Below are 26,854 nucleotides of genomic sequence, written 5' to 3' on the forward strand. Positions count from 1 at the left end.
AAGATGCTATGTTCAGAAAACTCAATCCATTCTAGATTTCCCTCTGCCAAAACACATCAAAGAGCTAAGAGCCCTGCTGTGGGTGACTGGGATTTATATAATTTAGATTCCAGGATATATTTAAAAGGCCAGGCCCCTTTTACCAGCTTCTGAAGGAAAGCCAGGCCTTAGACACCCTAACAGTAGCACAAAAAAGAACTTGTATGATTATAAAAGCTAAATGGTATGTGTATATTCCTGATCCTTCTGCTAACATCTCAATTACTGCTCAAATTGTTATATGACAGGTTAATTTCATGTCATATTCTAAAGCTCCCTATACCTTTCCTTTACCCTCTTTGTGGGAGGCCAGCACTGGCTCTTCCTGGTGGAAACATTTGTTGGCCACATTAATAACAGTTTTGCTAATCTCATTGTTTGATCCATGCATACTTAACTGGCTCATTGGTTTTGTCTTCTCTAGACTTAAAGATATATAATAGCCTGGATATCTATATAAGGTCATAAAATTAACTGTCCCCACTATACTGCTGATGGAATTGATCTGCTCTTGATGGGTGTTTAAAAACTCAGGTTTTAGAGACCAAACTAAAAAGATAACTGGGCTAAGAGGACAGCCAACTTTTGGGCCCTGATGTTCCAAGCTCAACAAAGACTCAGGACATGTGGAACCTTTCTACAGGATCCTATAAGTTTGGTGAGTCATCCAACCTCCCAAGAAATGATAGGCCCTAGAGGACAGGACTCAACCACTGTACAGTGTGGTAAAAGAAGGATCACCAGACATGCTTCCACAGGTAGTCATGGTCAAGCAAGACCATGACACAGGCTGGTGGCTAACATGATAGAAGAGCTAAGAGGCTCTGTACATGATTTGAAAAATAATACCTGAGGAACCTTGACTGACCTCTATAGGTAACAAAAGGTTAATTCTGATTAACACAGGTCTCATTTTAACTTGGTTTTGAACACCCAGCAAAACAGTGTAACCAAAGACATCTTAGAGTAATAATAATATAGACTCAACATAAAAAGGGGGCTCCAATCACTGACCCCTGCTGAGAGTTTCATCTGAAACATCTAAAACAGGTCTAAGAGCCAACTGGTTATAATCCCTTCAAAGCAGTGTTTGGATCTGGCTCATCCCCCAATCTGTCTTTCCATTTTAGTGTTCATTCTTTTGTCATATATGCTTTAACCTCTTGGTAAAATTTGTTTATTCTTGCCTAGAAGTTGACAAACTCCCAGTGATCATGCAAATGGAACCAACAGTAAAGATGACAGACTCCTTTTACCAAAACCCATCAGACAGCCCTTCCTGCTGAAGACTTCCATCTGCTGCCTCCTAATAATGATACAACTCAGTCTGAAGAAGCCAGGGCAGTTGGCACCCATTTCTTCATCAGTAGTTGGATGGACATTTCAGAGTGGGAAATGAAAGGACAGATGAAACAACAAAATGAAATAGAGTTCTCCTTAGGTCTTCTAGATAAACCAGACTAGAAAGAGTTAAAAAGCAAACTTTACTAAAGAGATTCCCCTGGGAAGCAAGTCAAAGCCGAGGGGAGAAAAAAAAAAACAGATAAAGGCACCAAATGGCCAGGGGACTTTCATCAAGAGACCAGACAAAAACCTAACAGGCAAGACACTATATTATTCACTCTAGGTTAATAGAGTACAATAGACAAATACACACCCCTTCACCAATTCTAACCATGAATAAGGCACTTCCTTGCTATCCATCCCAAAGATAAGATTTAAAGGTTTTAAAGGTCAAGGACAGGTAAACAGACAGAAAGAAGCTCCACACAGGTAGAAGAAATGGTACTAAGCAGAGTTGCTTTGAAGCCAATCTGGTTATGGCAAGTTCCCAGTGGAGGGGAAGAGCTGGTCACATCCCTCTAAAATTGTCTAAGAAAAAATGGTTCCCGGATCCTCCATCTTTCTGGAGCCCTGTACCCTGATTCTTTCTAACAGCATAGTTATCTATCTTCTCCTTTCTCCCACTTCCTTTTTCTCTTCACAAATAGTCTTCCTTTTGTTAAACTTTGTCCCTCTAATTTTTTATTGGGGCTAATATAATCCCAGTGGTCTACATGAACAACAGAGAACAGCAGTGCTCATCCTCCAGATGCAACAATTCTACCACCCATCTTGATAAACACTACTTACTTTCATTACTCCCTTCGGTAAAGGAAAGTCAAAGAACCAGACACAACCCTCAAGGGTTGTGCAAAGCAACCAAGGCAGGGTGAGGAGGTTTCAGTTGCTTCAAAGAAAAACAGAGGAACTTAGATTTATCTTGGAAGGGAAAGAAATATTTAATAGGAGATAAAATGATAACATTTGGATTTATAGATTCCTTTGGCAGAGGAGGGTAGTGCAAATGTGGATCCTAGGAAAGCCAGTGCTGAAGATTGTTTGAGAAAGACACTCATGCATGTGTACAACTGCACATAGGTTCCATGTTCACATCTTGTCTAGAACAGGGAACAATTCACTCTGAAAGCAAAACAAACACACAGGTGCTCGCTCTACCTGCTCCTTTCCCACCAGCCATAGACATGGCACACACATAAATACACACACATATGCACACTTGTGCATGCGCACACACACATCCAGGCAGGAGAGGAGTGACAAGAAAGGCAAGCACAGTGGGAGATCAAGGCCAAGGCTCTGCTAGGATGGAACCCACCTTTGCAGCTCTCACAGCAGGTGCCCCTCTGCTTGATGGCCAGAGCACAGTCCCGTGGCAACCCCGGGCACTTCTCCCGCTTGCAAGTCACTTCCTTGTTCTGGGTAAAAAGAGACAGGAGACATAGGAAATCAGTATCTTAATCCCCAGAACCCTGATCCATGCTCTTCCTTTTCCTCCTTTTCCTATCTTGCCTTCGTCTTGGCTGGGGAACATGGTGATTTCCTCTCTAGAACAGAAATATCTGCCAGGAACACAGAACACAGGGAGAGCAGGGGATGTATAGAGATGACAGACGTTTAGCCCAGGCTGGCCTCAAACTTATGGCAATCCTTCTGCCTGCACCTGTCAAGTTCTGGGATTAAAGGTATATGCCACCATACTAAGCCAGTAATACTATCATCCCCATTTTAAAAATGAGAAAACCATAGCTCAGAGCAGGTAGCTGACCCATTCAATTTGACAAGCTGTAAGGTGGCAAAGTGAAATTCAGACTGAAATCACCAGCACACACTTCCAGCGGGGGTCAGGTGGTTCTGCTACCATCCTTGGCTGATGTGGGGGCAGTAGGAGAGGGCACCTGACCAGCTCTGTCACCTTGGTATGACCTAGACCAATGGTGGCGAATCTATGGTATGCATGCTGCAGTGGCCACACAGAACCCCTTCTGTTGACATGAGAGTCAAGTCTCACCAGCAGCCGAGCATCAGATAACTGTTGTTTTTTTCTGAACTAAAACCTTAGTATTCGGGTTTAATGTAGTGCTGGGCCTTTGTGATAAATAAGTAGTTTTGGGATAGCAGTTTTGGTACTCAGACCTTAAAAGGTTCACCATCACTTATCTAGACCATTCCCTGATGTTTAGGAGACTCTACCTATGCCCGGCCAGTGACCCTGAGAAGATTTGTGAGTCTTCCAGCACATTTTAAACATCATGAACAAGGAAAATCTTATATCTATGGTACAGAACCACTGAGATATGTATGTATGAGTAGAGTGAATATGTGTGTGCAAGAGTGCTGTGAGCGCACTTGCGCATGCATGCGTGTGTATGTGTGTGTGCTTGTCGTGGGAACTGGGAGCTTCAGTCCAGCCTTATACAAAGCCCAGCCAGGGGTATTGTAGGATAACACTAATCATTCATTCTTTGGGTTCCCCTCAAACAAGCTCCCAGGGTCTGATGCTACATTAACCCTGATGCCATCCCAGGCCATGATTGTATCTCCAGGACCTCAGGATCTCTCCACCCCCTGCTCACAGGTCCCAGCTGCCTGTTATTCTCAGGGGCATGGAGAGAGCTGGGCCTTCTCTTGCTTAGTCTCTGCCTCAGGCCTCTCACTCCCCTGTCTGCAAGGGTTTGCAAGGCTACCCAAGGGCCACAACATCACAGGACCTGCCCAGGCACAGGACCTGCCCAGGCACCCAGAGTACATCAGTGTGGCCACCCAAACCCCATCTGCCTGGACCCCATTAGGGCTGTTGGTTGTTAACCTTGTTGTTTCTGTCACTGGTGTGTTTTAGGGTTAGAGTTAGGGATAGGTTGTGTGGGGGCCTGAGTAATCCTGTTTCCCCCTTTCTCTTGTATTTCTGGTGTCTGTTCCGTGGTTGGCACCCTCATGGCCTGATCTTGCTTACTCTGTGGATCCTGGAACGGAGCCCTCACCCTCTCTGCAGATTGCAGCCTTCCTGTGGGTCCCTCACGGAGGCCAGGGCTACTCCCACCCTGGGAACCTGATTCTGATTACTCTAAGGATGCATCACTAGTGTGTCTCAGGACCAGGGGTTTCCCCTGTGCTGCCAGGGCTGAGAGCCACTGAGGGAAGGGAAGTGTGCTTGTCCTCAGGACAGTATGACAGGTGATAGAGCTGCACAACTGTGGTATGGAGGCTAACTCTAAGTCATACCCCATAGACTTATTCTTACAACTTTCTTACATTACAAACATAACCTGATCATAATTCAAATTAAGGAAAAAATTTAAAACTTTTGTCTAAAACTTTAAAATATCATCCACCTTACTCTCACCAAAAGTCATCAGCCATAACTACATTACATATGCTGCTTGCCATTATTAACCATGACTGAGCTATACTACATATTCCTTTAGCCAGCCAATCCTGATACCCATTTCCTATTTCAGGATGACAGAGAAATGAAGTTCTACAGCTTCACCAACCCGGGCAGGGTCACTGTAAATGCATACCCTCCCTCCTACAGAGCATGGTGTTGGGACCTGGGGAGGTTAGAGCTCCTGGACAGGCAGAGGGGTGTGAAGATACGAATGGGAACTGGTAAATAGCAAGGCATAGAGTCTCAAATATAGGAACCTGTGGCTAAATTAGAAATCTGGGGGCTAATCAGAACTCAAAACAAGATTCCAAGTTTCATAATAAATGGCTGTAATTACAGTCCAGCACAAAAGCTATTCCAAACAGATGGTCTGCAGACTCACATCTGGAATTTGTTTTACACGCACACACACACACACACGCTATTTGTTTTAAGTGGAGTCTTCCCCCTTCTGATTACACTTGGAGTTTTCACACAGTCTATCAAGAATCATGCTGGTGTGTAACTGCCATACCCAACCAACCATTCCCCCTGGTGTCTGACTGGCAGGTATTTGAAGGTTTTTTATGAATCTTGGGCCCTCAAAGAAAAATAAACAAAAATAAAAGCTCCAGATAATCTCTGTGAACAGCTCATTCTCCCATCTACTTAACTGAATGCAGCAGCTTCTGGGTAAATTCAAACACAGGTTAATGAAGACCATGCAAGTTGATTCCTCATTATGCCAAAATTAAGCACACTCATCCTGAGCCAGGGGCTCTGGTGGGTAGTGTAACAAGTAGGCAATGCCTTCAGGGGTCCATCACCCCCAGACACCCTGACCCCCAGCAGCACCCACCATTATTGTGGCTCATCTAGTTCACATTTTCATTCACAAAACATTATCTGAAATCAACACATGTAATCCCTGTAATCCCAGATCTCTTGGAGGCTGAAGTGGGAAGACTGTACATCTGAGCCCAGCTTGAGCTAATTAGAAAAACTCTGTCCCAAAGTTTTAAAAAAGGGCTGAGGGTGTAGTTTAGTCTGAAGAACCTGGGCTAATCCCAATACCATGAAGAAAAAAAAAAAAAGAAAAGAAAGACCGGTTCATAACGCTATCCTCTTTCTGTGGTGTGTCCAGGCTGTGCACTGCAAATCTTAGCCACACGTTGTCACGAAAACTTCCTTATCATTCTCAGTTCACAGATGAGTATGTAAATTTAATTAACTTGTCCAGGGGTCAAAAGAGAGGTGGTCTAGCAGGATAAGGCATTTTCTCACAATCCTAGTACTCCCAGGTATTTGAGGTACAGGATGAAAATAGAGCAGTGTCTCTTCCCCTGGAGCTGAGCCTTCCTGGGTAATGACTCTCACAGAGAGGGCAGATGATATAGGAGATGAAGTAGGACTTCCAAAAGATATAAGGAAAATATTGTAATTCTCAATCTGTTAGATGTCTGATATGCTGAGTTCATGTTCTCTAAAATCAAAGAATGAATTCTAAGAACAACATAGGTTAAGAGTAGGAAATATTTATTGTGATGATAGCTTCTGAGAGGGAGGAGGGGTCTCAAAAGTGTTGCTGAGGACTCTATGTTTCAGGGGAAGCTTTCTAGAACAAAAACCACATGGGTACAACAGAGGTTAAAGCTGCCATCAACCAATAAGGTTACAAGTATAATCATTTAGGTAACAGTTATCCAATGGGGGGACAAGTCACATAACAAGTGTACATGGAAAGAACAAAGACATTTTCTAGGAAACAATGGGTCTGGAGGTTTTGGTCACCCACCTGGGTTACTGATGCCTTTCTAGACTTCTATCTAAGCCAAGTGTTGTCACTTATCTTGTCCTTTTGAGAAGTATGCAAGTCTGGTCATTCCATCTTTATCTTGAGGCCTGGTCTCTAACAGATGTGTCTCTGGCCATGGTTGTAGTATGTCTTCATCTTTTGCATCAGTGTCGAGCCCTATCTGACTCCCTATAATACTTCTACTTAAATTTAATTGTCTCTAATATCCTGGGACCACAACATCCCCCACTGCAGTCTGCAGACACCCGCTATGTTCTTGTAACAGGAAAATAGCTTTGCCCTGGGTGTGGCAGTGAGGTGCCTGTTATACCTCTGAAAGCCAGACTGTCATCCCTTACCAGTCTTCTCCAATTCTCACGGCTGATAGTGGGGCCCCCCAGTTCTAAGCAAACATAAATGATGGCAAAAAATCACTCAAGAAAAAGACAAGAACACTGACAATCTAGCCCAGCTGGCCAGCAGGACAGCACATCTCCTCGAACCTCTCAGCCTTGCCTCTGCCTGGTCTGTGACTCATGGGTTGGCCTGATCCCAAAAATGTCCATTTGTACTATGCCTTCTTTCTGAGGGAGGGGCCCCGGACATTCCAGTGCTGATCACATATGTCACATCCGACAGTCTCAGGGCACCCTCAGTGAAGTGCCAGCATACATGAGTTTAGTGCAGGGAGGAAACAAAAAGAGAAGAATCCATATGCCCAGCAACAAGGTCCATCAGGATGCAACCCAAACTGCAGCCCCATTCACAGATGGCAAAATTCAAGCTATATTCCACAGCTGTACAGTGTGCCTGAGACTGTCACCAGGTGGCAGCACAAGAATTGCGGCTGAGTCTGGAGCAAGGAGCATTTTTCCAGTGCTCTGGATGGCAGAACCTGTCTCAGATGAAAGGAGTGCAACAGGACAGAATGCAGCAAAGCACAGCTGTCCAATGTCCCTGTGTGCCTTCCTCCACCAGAGGGAAGAAAAATTTTGAGAGGCTTTGGTTAACATTCCTTGCCAATGTTTTAAAATAATTTTTTCAAAGATTCTTTCAGAAGAGATGCTACTGTAGACCATGGAAAGTATTGCTGGGCCTTTAATTCATGTTAGAAAAAAAAAATAATCTGGAGACAAAAACAGCAGCTACTAGATGAGACAGTGAGAGAGGTGTCCCTGACCCAGGCTATGTTCTCAGGGTGACACAGTGTCATGAATCCCTTGAAATGAAAATAAAGGTGAAAATGCCTGATGCCCTGCACTGCCTCCATCTGGTCAACTGTTCTAGCAAGGAGGCAACCACATCCATCCCTGCCCCTAGAAGGTGACATTATTATCCTTTCATTCTTGTCCCCTCTAAAAAGCCTGTGGCGTCGGGGGGGGGGGCAACTGTCATTTGGCAAATAAGCAGGTGCAGTGATCCACAAAGGCTGGAAATTGTGGTATCCTTTCTGCTCAAATGAACAGCACTCAATTTGTCAGTGAAGGCAAGCGCCAGGTAGAATCAGCAGCGGGGATAAGCAGGCAGAGGCAGCACTCTTCCTCTCCAGCCCACCCCATCCCCTTATGTGCAACGCACATACACACACACCCCTTGGCCATTTCACCCCTCTATCACTTTGCAGCTGTAGTCCTATTTGGGGAGGAAGTTGATTTAATTTTCTGCCTTCAGAAACTCCCACCCAAAGGCAAATATCCATGGCAGTGTGGTCTCATTCACTCTTTTTTCTCATGAGCCATCAAGGAAGGGACCCTAGCCTAGCAACTCTGATAGGTGAAGAACTGAAAGGGGTTCAAGAGCTCCAGCATTATAGACTTACTCCTGAGCATGATGACACTCAGGCCGTAGAAGGAGAGAGAAGCAAGTCATAAGTCCCCAGCTCAAGAAGCTCTTGGGAAAACAAAGCATTGATACTAGGAGCTCACACAAACCCTGTAGCTTCCAGCACCCAGGGAAAGTATGGACATCACCTTCAGTTCATGCCATTGAGGCTGGAAAGCATACACAGGACACTCTGACACTTCCTTACACTTCCCTGAAACACACATACACAACAGATGCATGTGGAGTTTGAATATCACTCAGAAAGTGTGTTTTGAGGAATATGGATCTCTGTGTCATTTCCCAAGGAGGGAAGGCCAGGAGAACCAGATCCAATGTCAGCTTGTGGATCCTCACTGCAATTTCTAGTCTCCCCATGCATGAGGTTAAGCAGGTCACCTTCTCCTTGAAGTAACCCAGTTCCACCTCTGAAAAGCCAAGGAGAATGCTATGGTACTTTTGAAGACAGATTCCCATTTCACCCAGGCAAAACGATACCACTTCTCCCAAACAGAAGCATAATATTTGGTGTTTACACAGCAGTTTTCTTTTAGAGAGCTCTGTAGACATTGTTTCATTGATCCTTGTGTTTTCTTAATATCTGCATGCAGAGAAATAGTACACAGTGAACTTAAACGTTTCAGGTCCCTCAAGGGGCACTGGAGTGAGGATAGAACAGAAACCTAGGTCTAGGTTAAGGGACCAGCCAGGAAGGTGAGCAGCGAAGAGCCAGTGTTAAAATATATAGGTGAATCACATTAGAATTAAGTGAGCTTTAACATGACTGCTGAGATTTTTAGGAAGAGATCAGTATGCAGTTGAGCTAGTTTAGAAATTTTTTAGAGAGATGGGTTACCTGGGTCACACAGGTAAGGTCACAGCCATGTTGTGCGCCCTAGAGAAAGGAAACCCAGGAAATGTGCCATGAAAGAGGTGGCCCAGGCATTGGGCAACCAGACCTGGCTTCAAGCCTTGAAGGTTCTTGTATGCTGGGATGTGGCAAAATCTAAAGAATGAACCAAGACAGGTAGTACATACCTGTAATCTCAGCTACTCAGGAGAGGCAGGAGGATCACAAGTTCCAGGCCAGCTTGGGCAATTTAGTGAGCCTCTATTCCAAAATAAAAACTAAAAAAGAATGGGGGAACCTGGGGATATAGGCAGGGAACAGTGGGGAAGTGTCCCAGTGTTCAATCCTCAGTACCACCAAAAATAAGCGGAAAAGGAAGTATGTTTTGGCAGAATACAAAGACCTAAGTGTTCTTAGGTTCTGATCCCTGGAAAGGACACAGTGGTTTCCTTCTGTAATGCTTGGTCAGGGGGATTGTTCATCAGTGAGCATGTGCAATCAGGAAGTACTGCTACAAGTCTGCAGCTGCTCAAGCCTGTCTCCTTGGTTCAAAATCTGCTCTTAGTCTCCTAGAAATAATGATTAAATGAGGAGTGGGGAGGGACCCATGATAGCCCCCTGAATGGCAGTGGCATTATTAATTTTGATTGATGATTTATTATTTCAATTAAGCTGTTGCTTGCTTGCTCTTAGTTACTGATGCTACAATTGATTTCCCCATAACTCTTACAAAGAAAGAGCCAGAAGAAAAATATTAAAGGCAGTTGGTCTAAGTATAAAGTCTAAGTATAAAGTGTAAAGCTCTGGGTCATCTCTCAGATCAATAGCACTTGACAAAAAAATGGACAGAAAAAAGAAATAACAAAACCATTTCTAAAGTGCAGAAAATGAAGTTGGAAGAGAAAGAAACACAGATTCCCCAGTGTTTCCCAAGACCTCTCTTTCCTGACACACTTTGGAGGAAAATGAGTGCCATCAACCTTGTCCCTTGTCCTACTTGCCCCAGTTTCTGCCTACAGTCCTTCTCCAGATCTTGCTGCACCCACAATTTGCTCCACTACTTTTGCAAATCCTTTTCATGGCTATACACAAACAGCTAATCTTTCAGCAAACAATGGGTAGTATACAGTTGCACATGCAAGATGGTATTTCTTATCACAGTGTCTGACATTTCTAAAAATCTGTATGTGTCAGACAGTGCTTTGCATCCGTCAGACAATGTCCTGTGTGTTTTGTCATTTAACCCTTGCAGCAAGCCCAGGAAAATCACTGATTTGCCTCCCTCTCATCCCTCTCATCTGCAGGATGTAAGGAAACTGAAGCCCGGGGGGTTGCTGTGCTTCACCAGGTTTACACAGCAAGGCCAGGGCAGAGACTCAGATCCACAACCCTGTGATTTTAAAGTCTGTGATTTAAGCACTACAACATACAGTGTGGCCTAGAGGTAAAGATGAACCATCCCTTCAGCTAAGAATTTAAATATTTGCCTTTGTTAAGCGTTTCCTATTTTCAGACCATTATAAACCCGGGTGCTTTATGGTTTCACTTAAATGCACAAGTAAAAACATTTCCTTTAGAAAAGACAGTTTAATTCCTTGACTTAACCCAAGTCTGAGCACCTTTGGAAGATGGACCAGACCCTCAGACTACCACTCCTCCCACTTCTTCGATTTGCACAGGAGGGTGTACTGTCCCAGGAGGCTCGTGGTATCTCAGGGTCATAATTTTGGAAACTTACTGCTTCCAAATTTTGTTGGATATTTTGTTAAAATATCTTGTAAGAACATCATGCAATTCATTGCACTACATCTGGGAATGTTATTCTTTTTCCTGTCTAGGCTCAGTGAGCCTTTACCCCAGAGACCTGGGCCCTGGCCTCTCCTGCACAGTAAAGAGTACAAATTCAGGAACAAAGCTACCCTTGAAGCCCAACCATTTAAAAGACTTTATGAAGCCCTCTGGGGCCCCGAATATTTTGCAACAAGTTATATCCCATGAAGAAATTCACTTCTCTGCAACACAAAACAGAGAGAGATTAAAGTAAAAGGCAGGGGGTGGAGGAAAGAGGTAAGGCCTCCTGCTGCTCTGTCTGGCCAGAATCAGGTCTTTTAGTACCATATCCTCTACAAAGACGATGTGCTGATGATATATAACCCTCATACATCACCAAGTGATGGTGTTCTCCTGATACTGTGCCTTGAAAATATGACAGGCGCCAGCAGACACAACAAGGTACTAATAAGGGGGCCCCTTTTTTAGGGAAGCTATTAACATTTCAATTTTTTCAAATAGGCTTGAATTTGTTGGAAGGATTGTTTGGGGGAAGTCCTAACTCCATTTAAGGATTAGGGTTTGGTGTTTTTTTTTTTTTTTCAGCCTTTTGAGGGAACTCACAGAACAAAGAAGCTCAAGCTGTTAGGACACATCAGCATCAGTGCAAGTACAGCTCTGATGTAAAACAGAGCAGTGTCAAATAGCTCCTCATTCTGTTTAATCATATTTTGAAATAGAACTAAAACATTAGAGATAGCAGAACACAAAAGGAATCACCACCAAATAAATAGTAGCTGAAAGAAAGTAGCAAGGCCTGTTTTTTATTATATCCTACATCACATAAGCAAAGGGTCTGTGGGTAACATCCTGTTCACAGACTTGCAATGCACTGAATGGAAATCAGCCAGTGACTCAGCCAGAGTGTCTGTCAGATGCCACTGTGCCACTGTGCCACACATTCAGCTCCCAGGTATACATAACACATTTTTCTAGTCTTTTGCCTTGTTTTGTTTTGCTTTGTTAGGTACAGGGATTGAACACAGGGTCTTCACACTGAGCTGCACTCCCAACACTTTTTTTATTTCTTATTTTGTGATAAGTTCTCACTAAATTACCCATGCTGGACTAAAACTTGTGATTCTCCCTGTCTCAGCCTCCCATAGTGCTAGAATTACAGGGGTGAGCCAACACACCCAACTCACTATAATGCTGTATGTGAAATACGAACATGCAAACATAATGGATTTCAAATAACATTTCAAAACAATTGTCATGTAAGACGTCCACTGTTAAAATCATTTTTTAAGGATTTTTGGTAGCAATCCAATTTTCTGTGGAATTATATCCCAATAAATATTGTAAGTAAAGAATACTTTTATACACTTAAGCTATTGGCACATCCTAGTCAGCAACAGTGAGTTTCCTTGGCTAACTCCTGTAACCATGTGGATGCTGCAAGCTATAGTTCACAGCTGCCACTCAGCACCCTGAGAGAGGATCTACTGCTGTCACCAGCCCAGGAAAAGATCCAAATCCCAAATAGGAGGTATGGTTTTTGACACGACATGTTGTTTCCATACCACTGGTTACATCACTGTTCAGTGAAGGCAGTTTTCACCTTCTGGTCCATCTGTGCAACTTTCTCACCAATAATGATATACAAAGTAGTGTGACCTATGAAGAGGCAAGTAGTCATGTGAGAAAGCACAGCTTAGAGTAGAAAGGACTAGTAATTTACTTTGAGGGAAGGAGATTTAATAGATTTTCAAATTATTGAATCAAAAATTAAACACAAATGCAGGCTTGTTTATCAAATAGGTGTACACAGAATAGGCTCAGCTCTGTCCTGGGCTCTGAAGTGTGGCATGAACATGAGAGAACTTCATTTTGAAAGGGAGATCTGAGGGAACAAAGACATGCCTGACAAGACAGGCACTGGCCAGGTCTCAGAGAAAAGGGAGCAGGACAAGGGAATAGACTGACCAAAGGTCGCACTGTTGGGAGAGTGGTTAGCAAAAGACTGTCTACTAATGAAACACTCGCTCAGACACCCAAATGAAGGAATGAGAATCTGAAAATATCTTAGAGAAGCAGGTTCCTGGCACAGGAAAAAGCAGGTGTAAATACACTGTAAGAAGGATGGTGGGAATCATACTGGTCAGCTTTCCCATGCCTTGGATACATTATCAACACCCACATCTTAAAGGAAGAGAGGTTTAATTTGGCTCATGGTTACAATCTATGGTCAGCTGACTCCAAGGAAGGATCATGGAGGAAGGGTGTGGCTGAGAAAACCAGTTTAGTTAATGGCATTTGGTAGTAGACTTGGGAACAATGCCAGGGAGGAAGATGTGAGGAATAAGATATCCAAGGTCACATCTCACTGGCCCACTCAAACACAAAGAAATGTGCTCCACCAGTCCCTGGGGCAGAGCCCAAAGCTAGTGAAGTTGACATTAACAAAGTTTAGCCATCATGGGTATCTTGCAGGAGGGACCAGGAGCCCAAGAGTATGACCAGGCTAGTGAAAAGAAATGATGCTCTGGAGGTGAGGTCAGAGACAGTATTTGGAACCAGATCAAGTAAGGCCTCATACACTAAGGTTATTCTTTAGACTTGAATCTGAGTGAGATGAGATGTGCTCAGGGGTGTTTGTTCAACCAACTGAAATGATATGTAGACTGTTAAATGGTTGATGACATATTGTTCAAAAGCAAGAGTGGTAACAGAGGTAGTTAGAAATTATCAAACAAGATATATCTTCAAAGTTGGCTTGGGAGATGACCAGTAGATTGAACACAGGATGCAAGAGAATGAGAAATCAAAATGGTCAATGGGCTAAAATTCTGGATCAAGACAGCTGTTTGTTACTGCCCAACAAGAACTTATATTGGGGAAGGTGGAAAAATCAGATCTCTTTGGGAGCCATTTTTAGTATTAGATACTGCTAGACACCCATGGAGAAATGCCAAGTGGATATTTAGGTATTCAGTGATAGACTTGAGGTGTGAAGGCAACATAAACATGGAAATGACCTACATCTACATGGTTTTTAACACGTGGATTGGTTTGAAATTATCTAGGGAATGAGGCCAAGGAGAAAGTATTTTGGTGGAATTCTGGGGCTCTCTAATATTTGAAGTTTGAGAAAATAAGAAATATCCATCAAGAAGAAAGTTCAAAGAAAGAAAAGCAAAATAAACAGAATTCTTCTAATCCCATTGATTGCACAAATCCTGAAGGGAGTCTCTGCATGTTAAATCCTCACATACAAAGACATGCACACACACATGCACACCCCATACACAAACATGCCTGTGTCTATAACACATGTGGCTACTCCCTAGGTTATTTCAGTGACCACCAGGGATTGTCTTCTCTCAGCACCTGCCACCTGTCAGGTATAGACTCAATCCCTCAGGCCAGCATGCATGCCCAGTATGTGAGAATCACAAGAGAGCTTATCTTGGCCACTGTGTTCAGCCTTCTCACTAGAGATAAGGACCATGATGCCTTCCAACCAACCCCTCTAAGGAATAGATTTAAATTTAAGAAAGTACCAATGAGCCAGGGATTTAGCTCAGTGGTATGTTGGCCTGACTCATAAGCACAAGGTCCTGAGTTCAATCCCTAGTACCAAAATAAAAAGAAAGTACCAATGGTTAAAGGAGCTGAGAATTCCAAGAAACAAGTCTAGAACTAATGTCCACACACCAGGGCTCAGGCCAACCAGAGCCTAGTGATTACTGGCTAAGTCAATATTAGGATGGGTGTGCAGTGAGAGAACATAAGACTTGCAGAAATAGCAGAAAGAACTGAGAGAGAAAAATCTTTCCATGCAAAGTTTCCTTCTCAGTTATACAACATCCTAAATTTGAAAAAAAAAATGATGAACAGAAACCAAAATCAGACCTTGCTTTCAATTTCTGATCTCAAAAAGTGTGACTCAAAGTGAGGATCATGACACTCATCTGCCTTGGACAAGTAGTAACAAAGGATACAGGCAGCATCCATCAGGAAGCAAAGATCCCACAAGCAGCTTAAGACCCATTCTAGAAACCAGTGAGAGACAAAGGCTCAAGGAGAAGCGACAACTAACCCTGTGTTTCAACTTTGGGATTAGTACTCCCTTCCATCTTCTCAGCATACTATTTCCTCCCACATGGCTGAAGGCCATTCATCCTTCTCCTGCACATTCTCTGTAACAGGCTGATTTATATCAGCACATCATTATTAGTGAGAAATATTTACTAAACTTCCCTGGTCATTTGACACTCTTCACAGCTGGCCTTCCAGCTCTCCCCAGCAATCCTCCCCCACCTCTTCCATCATCTCATCCACACAGGGCTCTGCCCTAACCTCCACCAGATTGTCCAAATTGCCCAAGGTTAGTGCACCCCACTGGGCACCATGGTTTGCACAAGAAAAATGAAGATGATGAGTTGAGATGATGAGTTAATTCAGTGACCACTGGGACTGCCTTCTCTCCACATGTGCCACCTGTTAGGTAGAAAAAAGATCCCTCAGGACCCGCTGATACAGTTCAGTACTGGAATGAAAGCAAAAATTAAACAAGACACAAAACTTGGGGAGTGGCGACATTGTGGATACCTGGGGCTAATAAGAGAGAAAGAAAAAAAAAAACTCTGAAAACTTAACAGATATAGAGATGTTCAGGGTGAATCCCTGGAACTGCAGAATGCCAGGCTCATTTAAAATGAGGATTCTCATTAAAAGTATGGAGACTGGGTAGCAACCTAACTGAGAAGGAGATAAGAACAGAATCTGGCCAGCTTGAGTTCACATTCTCTCCTGAGCAAGGAAGGAAGGTATGCACAGAAAAGGTGCAAATGGCAGCAGAGAGAACTAAGAGTTCCCAGGATGAAGACATCCTAGACAGAAATGTGAGTTGCTAGGTGGATGCCAGCTTCCTGCAGAGGACAGCAGCCCTTTGGAGCAGCTCTGGGAATCCAGGGCTGGGGTGGTGTTACCTCATTCTCGTGCTTCACCTGTACCCCATTCCTCCTGCCTACCCTCTGGCTCCTCCAGGTTCTGCTGGACCCTACTCATCCTGACATTCATTAAACCTTGGCTGCTGGGTCAGGGATTTATCTCAGTGGCACTGAACCTGCCCCACAAGCACAACATACTGAGTTCGATCCCTGGTATCAAAAACAAGAACAAAACCCTGGCCACTTGGTCAAGCTGCTTCATCCAGTTGTCTCCTGCTGCAGGGGCAACGGACAGGTATCACATCAGGTTTGGGCTACAGCAACTGCCCATCATCAGAGACTGCAGGACACAGCATCATTATGGGAGTCCAGCACATGGAAAGTTTGGCAGGCACCCAGTGGGTAGCCTGTCCCATCCAATGGAGCTAGTCCAGACTCTACCTAAACGACCTATGAGAACACAGTCCCCAGAAAGCTATCTTCCAGTCTCCCACCCTCAGACTGGCTACCTTCTCAGGCTTTGTGATCAGGAAGGCTTCATTAGGAGGGGTCTCAGTGAAATCACCCAGAATGGCGTAAGGTTCCTGGGCTCCACCTGTCATCTTTGCTTTCTTTTCTCTTTCTGATCCCAACTATGAAATAGGTCTTTTGAGAAAGCATGCCCTCCCTCACAGGGCGGCCTTAAGGAAAATGAAATTCAGACCACCCCAGGTTATTATCTCAGTCTTTATTCCTTAACTACACAGCCAGTCTTATTATTCTCCAGATTGTGAGTGAGCATGAGAAGAACACAACACTATTTTTGCCCTGAAGAAATGTAAAATGCAGGAGAGGGGACAGTCATGTAAACAACTAATCAAAATACAAGGAGGCCAGAATCAGGGTTGCAATAAGAGTATTCAACATATAGGCTTCAAAAACTAAGTGATGAAATTATGACTGGATGGCAAGGAGGCTCAACAGAATAAAGAGGAAAAGTAGCACTTCAATAAAGTAACCTGAAGTGCAAGACAATTTTGTGAGTACTTCATAAAAGCAGTATTATGTGACAGTTGACCTGTTATAAAATTCTGTACCAGTAACAGCAATGCCACAGTAACTGAACATTAATCAAATATGAACATAAATACTTATGTTTATATTTATACACCCTTCCCTTTCTGTTAAACCCAAAGTTTTTTAAAAAAAATTAGCCACTACTTAAAAGTCACCAGAAGCATTTATTAAAATGGAAGATGTTCCTGTCTCCAGAGGAAGGGGTGGCAAATGTGAATTTTTAGCAAATTCCATGGTGATTCTCACACACATTAAATTATGAGAGGTGCCAGGCAGGAATCTGGTGGGACAAGACAGGAGACTGGAGGGAAAATGCTTACTGCTGACATTTTAATGAACCACAAGGGTGTGTGAGAAGGCAGCAGTAAAGGGAAGTGTGTGAAGAGGGAGAGCTGGGTCTGCCTGGGATCAGAGCATTGTCAACTGCCCCCAGAGTTCAGAGCTTGTTCTCTGCCCCATATAACCCCTCTCCTTCCATCACCTTCACACCTCCATTGTAGATGCTCATGATAAGAGTGTGAGTGCAAAGAAAGCCTTTTCCAAATGCTGCATTAAATACAGGCACACATACACAGGCACACAAAATCCAGCACAGTCAGGGAATCCTAGTCTGCTCTGGCCAAACCAGGCCTTCAGCCCAAATTTCAGATCTCTGTCTTATAGAAGTTAATCAAGTTTTAAAGAACTCTAAAGCAATAAAAAGTAGCTAACTTCAAAACTTTCTCCAACATAATTTAACCTCTTTTTGTTCATGTAAAAAGCATTCCTCCAGTCTTGCAATGCCTCAGGATGTTATTAACATAAATGCTCAATACACACATGATGGGTTTAATGATCATTAATCAATCACAATCCTGCTTGGGTCCTGCCATGAAGTCTCAGTGTTCTGTAGGGTCCCTGCTATCTCTTCCCACCAGGCTGAATTCTAAACTGCCCCCTCCTGGCAAATTCTACTCTCCCTCAGCAACCCTGTCCTCATAGGGCACTCAGAGTGCAGAGGACCCTGCAGGCTTGGAGTTGGAGGGCCACACCCCAGATTTTAATTCATAAACCCAGGCAAAACCACCCTGGATTCAAAAATCTCCTCACTGAGGAAAATTGCAAATGCCATGTGGGATAAATACCTGTCCTGAAAAAATCTAACAGTTCTCAAAATACATGTTAGGTTGAATGACCTGATATTGCCATTTCTACAGGTCAGTACCAGAAAAATATCAAAAGTTTCCTCACACCAGAATCAGAGCTCTAGATTTCAGTAACAAGGCAAGGTGTGTGCCAAAGTAATGAAGAGACATTCTCTCTGCCTTCTTTACCCAGTACATGGTTTACAAGAAACAGAAAAATGTCACTGTTTTTCAAGAATCTCAGCCCTTCAGATACACACACAAGCACCCAGGGAGAAAGGAGAAGCCCCCCTCAGCCTGCTGTGCACATTTCCAGCTCTCCCAGCAGGGAGAGAGAGAAAGCAAGGACAGTTCCTCACAGAAGCCACCCCAACTGAGTGACAGACAGGGTGAAGTCCTGTCCTCCTGTCAATTATCTCTTCTGCCCATTCTCTCAAACCCCTTTTCCAGGCAAAAGACCTCCATACTGGTGCTTACCAGGGGCTATAGGGTTCCAGCTGCTTCTGGTGCCCCCCTGGGACACCACAACCACCATTTGCCACATGAGTAAAAGTAAAAAGTCACCACAACTCAAGTCTAACAAGCCTCCTTCCCTCCAAGGGACATGAATGTGAGCTCCTGCAGGGAACCCAACTTCTCTGGGACAGCACAGATGAGTAGAAAGTTGCTCTTCATGTCCTCCATTCAGAAAAGCAGAGTTCTCTGAGACCAAAGCACACTGCCATGAGAATGTCCTTGTGTCACTACTCTTGTGCCACCAATCATAAAGCACAAATTTCTAGCAGCCTCAGGAACTTGTGGATTCTGAGAAATACAGGTGAGGAATGAGGCAAACATATCACCCAGAAGGCCTCAGTGAAGACAGGAGCAGGACCCCACAGACCATGAGCATGAGGGAGCCTGACACTGAGTCAGGCACAAACAGCCTCGAAAATGAGACCTTGTATTCCTTACTACAAATAACCATGGAGAAGAAAATGTTACTACTTTGTTCACTAGGAAAACAGGGATGGGTTAAACGCACCTAAATTAATTGCTGTAGCCATAGATTTGCCTCTGAGGGGATGCTCAGGAAATAAGATTTTTTAAAAATAGAATTTAAGGAGAAACGAAACAGAAAGCATGATAAAGATGTTAAAAATGCCTCTCACTGAAACCCAAAGAAATGCAAAAGCAGCTTCCACCTCTGGTTCTCAGGCCTCCTTCCTGTGGGATAGGCAGGTCTCTTCCAGAAAAAGATGGCCTTCTTGAGGTTATCTATGTTCACAAGGCCACCAGCACCTGGAGAGGCCTAAAAATAAGGTGTTCAGCCAAAACCTATAGTGCTAGCAGACACATACACACACACACACACACACACACACACACACACACACATGCACACACACACACACATGCACACACACACACACATGCACACACACACACACATGCACACACACACACACATGCACACACACACACACATGCACACACACACACACATGCACACACACACACACATGCACACACACACACACATGCACACACACACACACATGCACACACACACACACATGCACACACACACACACATGCACACACACACACACATGCACACACACACACACATGCACACACACACACACATGCACACACACACACACATGCACACACACACACACATGCACACACACACACACATGCACACACACACACACATGCACACACACACACACATGCACACACACACACACATGCACACACACACACACATGCACACACACACACACATGCACACACACACACACATGCACACACACACACACATGCACACACACACACACATGCACACACACACACACATGCACACACACACACACATGCACACACACACACACATGCACACACACACACACATGCACACACACACACACATGCACACACACACACACATGCACACACACACACACATGCACACACACACACACATGCACACACACACACACATGCACACACACACACACACACACACACACACACACACACACATGCACACACGCACACACACACAGAAATCTGGCCAAAAAGTACTTATTTGACCAAAAATAACAGAGTTATTAATATGTGTTTCTATACCTTCTTTAATTCTTTTACTTATTCACTCCTCTTATCCTAACTCTATCTAAGCACCCATTCTAAATGGTAAATATGCGATATTGAAGAATTTATTCATGCAAACATATTTAGGGCTGCTTCTTGATATTAATTTAATTCACATGGTTCAAAGCTGATTGATTAATGACTATGACAAGTGGTCAATTTGTAAGTTCTGCTTGATCCTATTGTGTGGCTGATTGTATCAATTGGGCTAAAGGATTATGACTGATTTAATGAGTTGTCTTCTCTGATATTATGAAAATGAGAATGTCTATGAGTCATTACAGGCTCAAAAGCTAAAGCACAACACTATCAGGAAGATTTAGGTAATAACCCAGGAATTAAACCAAAGACAACACAACAACAAAAATAAAAATGAGAAAACACTTAAGTAAGACACAAAGACAGACTTCCAGTTCACCAATGTCAAATAGCAGGGAAAATGAGGATGAAAAGTTTGATAGTAAAACCCTGAACTCATAGCACAGAAAGTAACAAAACAGATCAATCAAGCTCTAGAAAAATTCAAAACAGAAATAATTTCCCAGATAACTATAGGGATGGTGAGCAAAATGAAAGTCATGATTAGAGACTCTAGAACAGAAACTGAGAAAAAAATAGATGAGCTCAGGACCATGATAGAAGTCATAATGGCCCAACATAAGAAAGAAATGGAAACAATGAATGCCCAACATAGGAAAGAAATGGAATCCATAAAACAGATTCAAACAGATATCCAGGAAATTAAAAACTCTATAGAAAGTGTTCACAGCAGAATAAAAGAATGCGAAGATAGAATCTCAAGTATAGAAGATAGGATTGCAGTCAGTGACCATGAAAAGAGAGGTCTCTTAAAATCAGTAAGGGATCATGAGAAATCGACCCAACAACTCCTAGATGATGCAAAGAAGAATAACATGAGACTGATAGGAATCCATGAAGTACCAGGAGAAAATACAAATGACTTAAAAAAGCTGTTCACAGAATTAATGACAGAAAACTTCCCAAAGAGTGGTGAAGAATTTGACATACAGATAAGTGTGGCACAAAGGACTCCAACTAACCATGATGTAAAAAAATCTACACCTAGACATATAATAATCAAGATCCCAGAAACCCAACAGAAGAACAAAATACTACAAGCAGTAAGAGAAAAGAAACAAATCACATGCAAAGGAATCACATCAAACTTTTCAACACAAACCCTCAGGTCAAGGAGAGCCTGGAGTGAGGTATTTCAATCCTAAAAGAAAATAAACTCCAACCTAGACTGTTGTATCATGCAAAACTCTCTTTCAAAACGGATGGGGAAATAAGATACTTCCAAGACAAAGAACACCTGAGAAACTTCATGAATACCAAACCAGCACTACAAGGAATGCTAAACAATATCCTAGCAAAAGACAATGAAGGTCACAACACCATGAGGCCCAACAGAGCAAATCAAATAGCCAAGGCAAGAAACTAAAAGGAGAGGGCAAAAAATTAAAAAGAGTCAACAAAAGGACAATAACATGACAATAATAATTCAGTACATATCAGTTATAACCATCAGTGTTAATGGCCTCAATGCACCAATCAAGAGAAATAGCTGGCAGAATGGATTAAGAAGCAAAATCCAACAATATGTTGAATACAAGAGATACACCTACTGCAGAAAGAAGCCCATAGACTGAAAGTGAAAGGATGGAAAACAGTTCTCCACCCGACAGGAACCCATAAAAAAGCAGGGGTAGCTATCTTATTCACAGACAAAGTAAATTTCAAACCAAATCTGATTAAGACAGACAAAGAAGGCCACTACATCCTTCAAAAGGGAACAATTCCAGAGGAAGAGATGACAAGCATAAATATATATATGAACCAAATATTAATGTGTCCAACTATATAAAACAAATATTAAGGGATATGAAAAACCAAATAAGCACTAATACAATTGTAGTGGGGATCAAAATACCCCACTATCACAAATAGACAGATCATCTAGGCCAAAAATCAACAACAAAATACTAGAACTAAACCAAGCTTTTGAACATATGGACTTAATAGACGTCTATAGAGTGTTCCACCTCACAAAGTCAGAATATATATTATTTTTGGCTGCACATGGGTTATTCTGCAAGATAGACCACATACTAGCTCATAGGACAGGTTTGACCAAATGCAAAGGAAATGAAGTTATTTCCTGTATATTATCAGAGCTGCAGTTCAATAGCATAAGAAACCATAGGAACTTCACAAACACATGGAAATTGAACAACACTCTCCTGAACATTCAATGGGTCACAGAGGAAATTAAAGAAGAAATTAGACAGTTTTTACAATGATAAATGAAAATAAATGATAATGCCAATACAACATACAGGAATCTGTGGGATACAATGAAAGCAGTTCTACATGGAAAATTCATAGCATCGAATGCCCACAGTAGAAAACAGAGTGAGCTCAAATAAACAATGTAATAAGAAATCATTGAGTCCTATAAAAAGAGAGCAAGAAAAACCAAAGCTTGTACAAAAGAGTAAATTATAAAGATTAGAGCAGAAATCAATGCAATGGAAACTAAGAAAATGATACAAAAATAAATGAATCGAAGAGTTGGTTTTTTCAAAGAATAAATAAAATTGATAAATTCATAGCTAAAACTTATCAAAAAAAGGAAAGAAAAGGCTCAGATCCATGCAATTAGGAATGAAAAAGGTGAAGTCACAAAAGATCCAACAGAAATACAGAGGATCTTCAATACCTACTTTGAGAGCCTGTACTCTAATAAATGGGAAAATACAGAAGAAATGGACAGAGTGCTACATACTTAAGAATTACCAAAGTTGAATGAAGGAGATAAAAAAATTTTAAACACCCAATTACAACACCCAATTATAATCAGTAATATTGAAAATGTAATTAAAAGTTTACCAACAAAGAAAAGCACAAGTCCTGATGGATTCACTGCTGAATTTTATAAGACATTAAGAGAAGAACTACTGCCATTACTCTTTAAACTTTTCAATGAAATTGAAAGACAAGCAACACCTCCAAATTCATTTCTGGAAACAAGTATCACTTTGATTCCCAAACCAGGGAAAGACACAACTAAAAAAGAGAACTACAGGCCAATCTCCTTAAAGAATATAGATGCAAAAATCCTTAATAAGATACTAGCAAACAGAATACAGAGGATCATCAAGAAGATTATACATCCTGACCAAGTCAGATTTATTCCAGGGATGTAAGGATGGTTCAAAAAATGTAAATTGATAAATGTAATACACTATATTAGCAGAGTCAAGGACAAAAAGCATATGATACTCTCAGATGCAGAAAAAACATTTGAGAAAATTGAACACCATTCAAGATAAAAACCCTGCAGAAAAAAAAGAGGGTCAAGAAGATCATACACCCTGTCAGATTTATTCCAGTGATATAAGGATGGTTTGACACATGTAAATAAAAAATGTAGTACACTATATTAACAGAATCAAGGACAAAAACCATATGATCCTCTCAGTAGATGAAGAAAAATCATTTGACAAAATTCAACACCCATTCATGATAAAAACCCTGCAAAATAATAGAATAGATGGTCTATATCTCATCTTAACAAAGGGTCTCTATGAAATACCAACAGCCAACACCATATTAAAGGGCCAAAACCTTAAAAGATTCAAGTTAAAATCAGGAACAAGACAAGGATGCCCACTATCACCACTCCTCTTTGATATAGTTCTGGAAAGGTTAGCCACAGCAATTAGACAAGAGAAAGAAATTATAGCAATAAAGATAGGAAAGGAGAAGTTAAACTGTCATTATTTGATGACAATATGATAATCTATATTTAAGACCCAAAACACTCCACGAAAAGACTTCTAGACTTAATTGACACTTTCAGCAGAGTAGCTGCATAAAAGGTCAAGGTTCAAAAATCAATAGCCTTCTTGCATACAAATAACAGACTCACTGAGAGAAAAATTAAGGAAATAATTCCTCTTACAATAGTATCCAAAAAAATGAAGTATCTAGGAATCAATCTAACAAAAGAAGCAAAAGACCTCTACACTGAAAACTGTAGCACTCTGATAAAAGTGATTGAAGAGGGTATAAGAAAATGGAAAGATATCCCCTGCTCCTGGGTAGGAAGATTCAACATAGTGAAAATGCCCATACTACCAAAACTGCTATACAGATTCAATGCAAAGCTGATTGAAATTCCAACACTTTATTTAACAGAACTAGAAAAAAATAATAATCCAAAAATTCATTTTGAACCAGAAGAGACCTAGAATAGCAAAAGCCATCCTAGGCAACAGGGATATGGCAGCATGCATAACAATCCCCATTTTGAAACTGTACTACAAAGCCACTATGATAAAAATAGCATGGTACTGGCAAAGACATAGACCTAAGGATCAATGAACAGATTGGAAGGTACAAAAACAACTCCAGATATACTCAGCTACCTCGTCTTTGACAGAGGAGCCAACCATCCTCAATGGAGGCAAGATAGTCTCTTTAATAAATGGTGTTGGAAAAACTGGATCTCAACTTGCCAAAGAATAAAACTAGACCCTTATTTTTCACCATGCACTAAATTAAAATCCAAGTGGATTAAAGACCTAAATATTAAAAAAGAAACAATAAATTTGCTGGAAGATAAGTTAAGCAGAACTCTTGAAGACATTGGCATAGTAAAAGACTTCATGAAGAAATCCTCAGTAGCACAGGAACTAGCACAAAGAATCAACAACTGGGATCTCATCTTATTAAAAAGCTTCTGCACTGAAAAAGAAACCATCAACAGAACTAAAAGACAACCTACAAAGTGGGAAAACCTTTTACCAGCTGCTCCTCAGACAAAGGACAATTATCTAGACTATATAAAGAACTCAAAACAATCAGCCCCCTCAATATAAGGACCTGATTCAATAATGGGCATCTGAAATGAACAGACATTTCTCAGACAAAGAAGTAAAAGCAGCAAGTAAATATATGAAAAAATGTTCAACATTATTGGTCATTTGAGAGAAGCAGATGAAAACAACACTGAGATTCCACCTCACCCTACAAAGAATGGCTGTTATCAAGAAATCAACCAATAACAAATATTGGCGGGGTTGTGGGAAGAAAGGAATCCTTCTCCATTGTTGGTGGGAGTGCAGACTGGTGCAACCACTGTGGAAATCAATACGGAGATACCTCAAAGAGCTGGGACTAGAGGTTCCATTTGACCCAGCCATCCCTGTTCTGAGTATCTTTCCAAAAGAATTAAAAGAACTATATCACAGTGATATATGCACACCTATGTTTATAGCAACATAGTTTGTAATAGCTAAAACTTGGAAACAGCCCATTTGCCCATCAGCTGGTGATTGGATAAAGATGTGGTTTTTCTATAAAATGGAATATTACTCAGCCACAAAGAATGAGAAATTAGATTCATTCATAGGAAAATGGATACATATTGAGGTTATACTCAGGTGAAATAAATAAGACACATGTGTAAACACTGAATAACTTCTCTGGTGTGAAAAACTATAATAGTACATAAGATCCTAATGATATAATTCACAATGTGAAATAGGAAGAAAAGAGCTAAAGGTGTAGGGAAAGTGGGAAGAGTAGGGAAAGGAAAAAACATATAAGAAAATGAAAAAAATGGAAATAAAGTGTTTGTAGATGGGGAGGGGAGGAGGGGGTGAAGGGAGGGCAGGGACAAGGGGAAAAAATGAAAACCAAGACCTGTCATGTAAAGGTACAAGATCCCAATGATGAATGCAACTGTACTGTATATCTAAAATGTACCAATAAACTCAATGAGAGAGAAAAAAATTTAAAATATGTGTTTCTATCAGTTAAAATGTGAAGAAAATTATTTTCCTGTTTCTGTTATTGCTGCCATTCTCTTTGCAGTGGATCTGTGGGACCATCTGCAGCCTTAGTGCAGGTCCCCTTTCATGGGGAGACCATTGAAGCAGAGCATTAAGGGACATTCTGTGATCAGGACAGATGTCCCTCACCTTCTGATTTTCTCTTATGGTGGTACCTGAATGAAACCTTGAAATTGCCAGTCCATTTACAGATGCGAGAACATCTCCTTTGGCCTGGCAGATCTGGGTTGCCGCACCTTGATAATATAGGAAAGTTGAGGGCACCACTCCATTCTCTTCATTCCACTCTAAAACACCAACCTAAAGCTTATCCGTGTTTAACCTTAGGAGGTCACAATGGCCAAACAGCAGATCATATACAACAGTGAAGAGACAGAATAGGAGGCACCTGGAGCCAGAGGCATCTCACCACTATGGGAGGTACCTAGATTAGAAGTGTCAGGGCTGCACCTGGATTAGAGGCATCTCATCACCATGGGAGGCACCTAGGTCTGACCCTATAAATACTGGAAGCCTGAGTTATCCAGGGTTCCTGTTCCTCTTCCTCCTCCTTTTTCTCTTTGCCCCTTGCCCATTTCTGCTGCTACTGTCCTTTGATCTTTAAGAAACATAGCTACTTCCTACTTACTGTGAGATGTATGCTTGGCAATTCTTTCCTTGACATACACAAGAACTTGAACTATTTTTGGCTTATTCAACTCTAACACTAAAA

General features: G+C 41.9%; 1 protein-coding gene across 2 annotated transcripts in view; it reads right to left on the bottom strand.

The window, feature by feature from the left end:
• LOC104868874 (BMP-binding endothelial regulator protein) overlaps window positions 1-26,854 on the bottom strand; it is a 221,046-nt gene that overhangs the window by 182,940 nt on the left and 11,252 nt on the right. For both annotated transcript variants that reach the window (XM_010633862.3, XM_033760005.1), the window contains one exon: window positions 2,699-2,798. In XM_010633862.3, the coding sequence (XP_010632164.1) occupies window positions 2,699-2,798 (100 nt within the window). The remainder of the gene's footprint in view (window positions 1-2,698; window positions 2,799-26,854) is intronic.

Source organism: Fukomys damarensis, unplaced genomic scaffold, assembly GCF_012274545.1.
Source record: "Fukomys damarensis isolate Sample0158 unplaced genomic scaffold, DMR_v1.0_HiC HiC_scaffold_38, whole genome shotgun sequence".
Taxonomy (NCBI): Eukaryota; Metazoa; Chordata; class Mammalia; order Rodentia; family Bathyergidae; genus Fukomys; species Fukomys damarensis.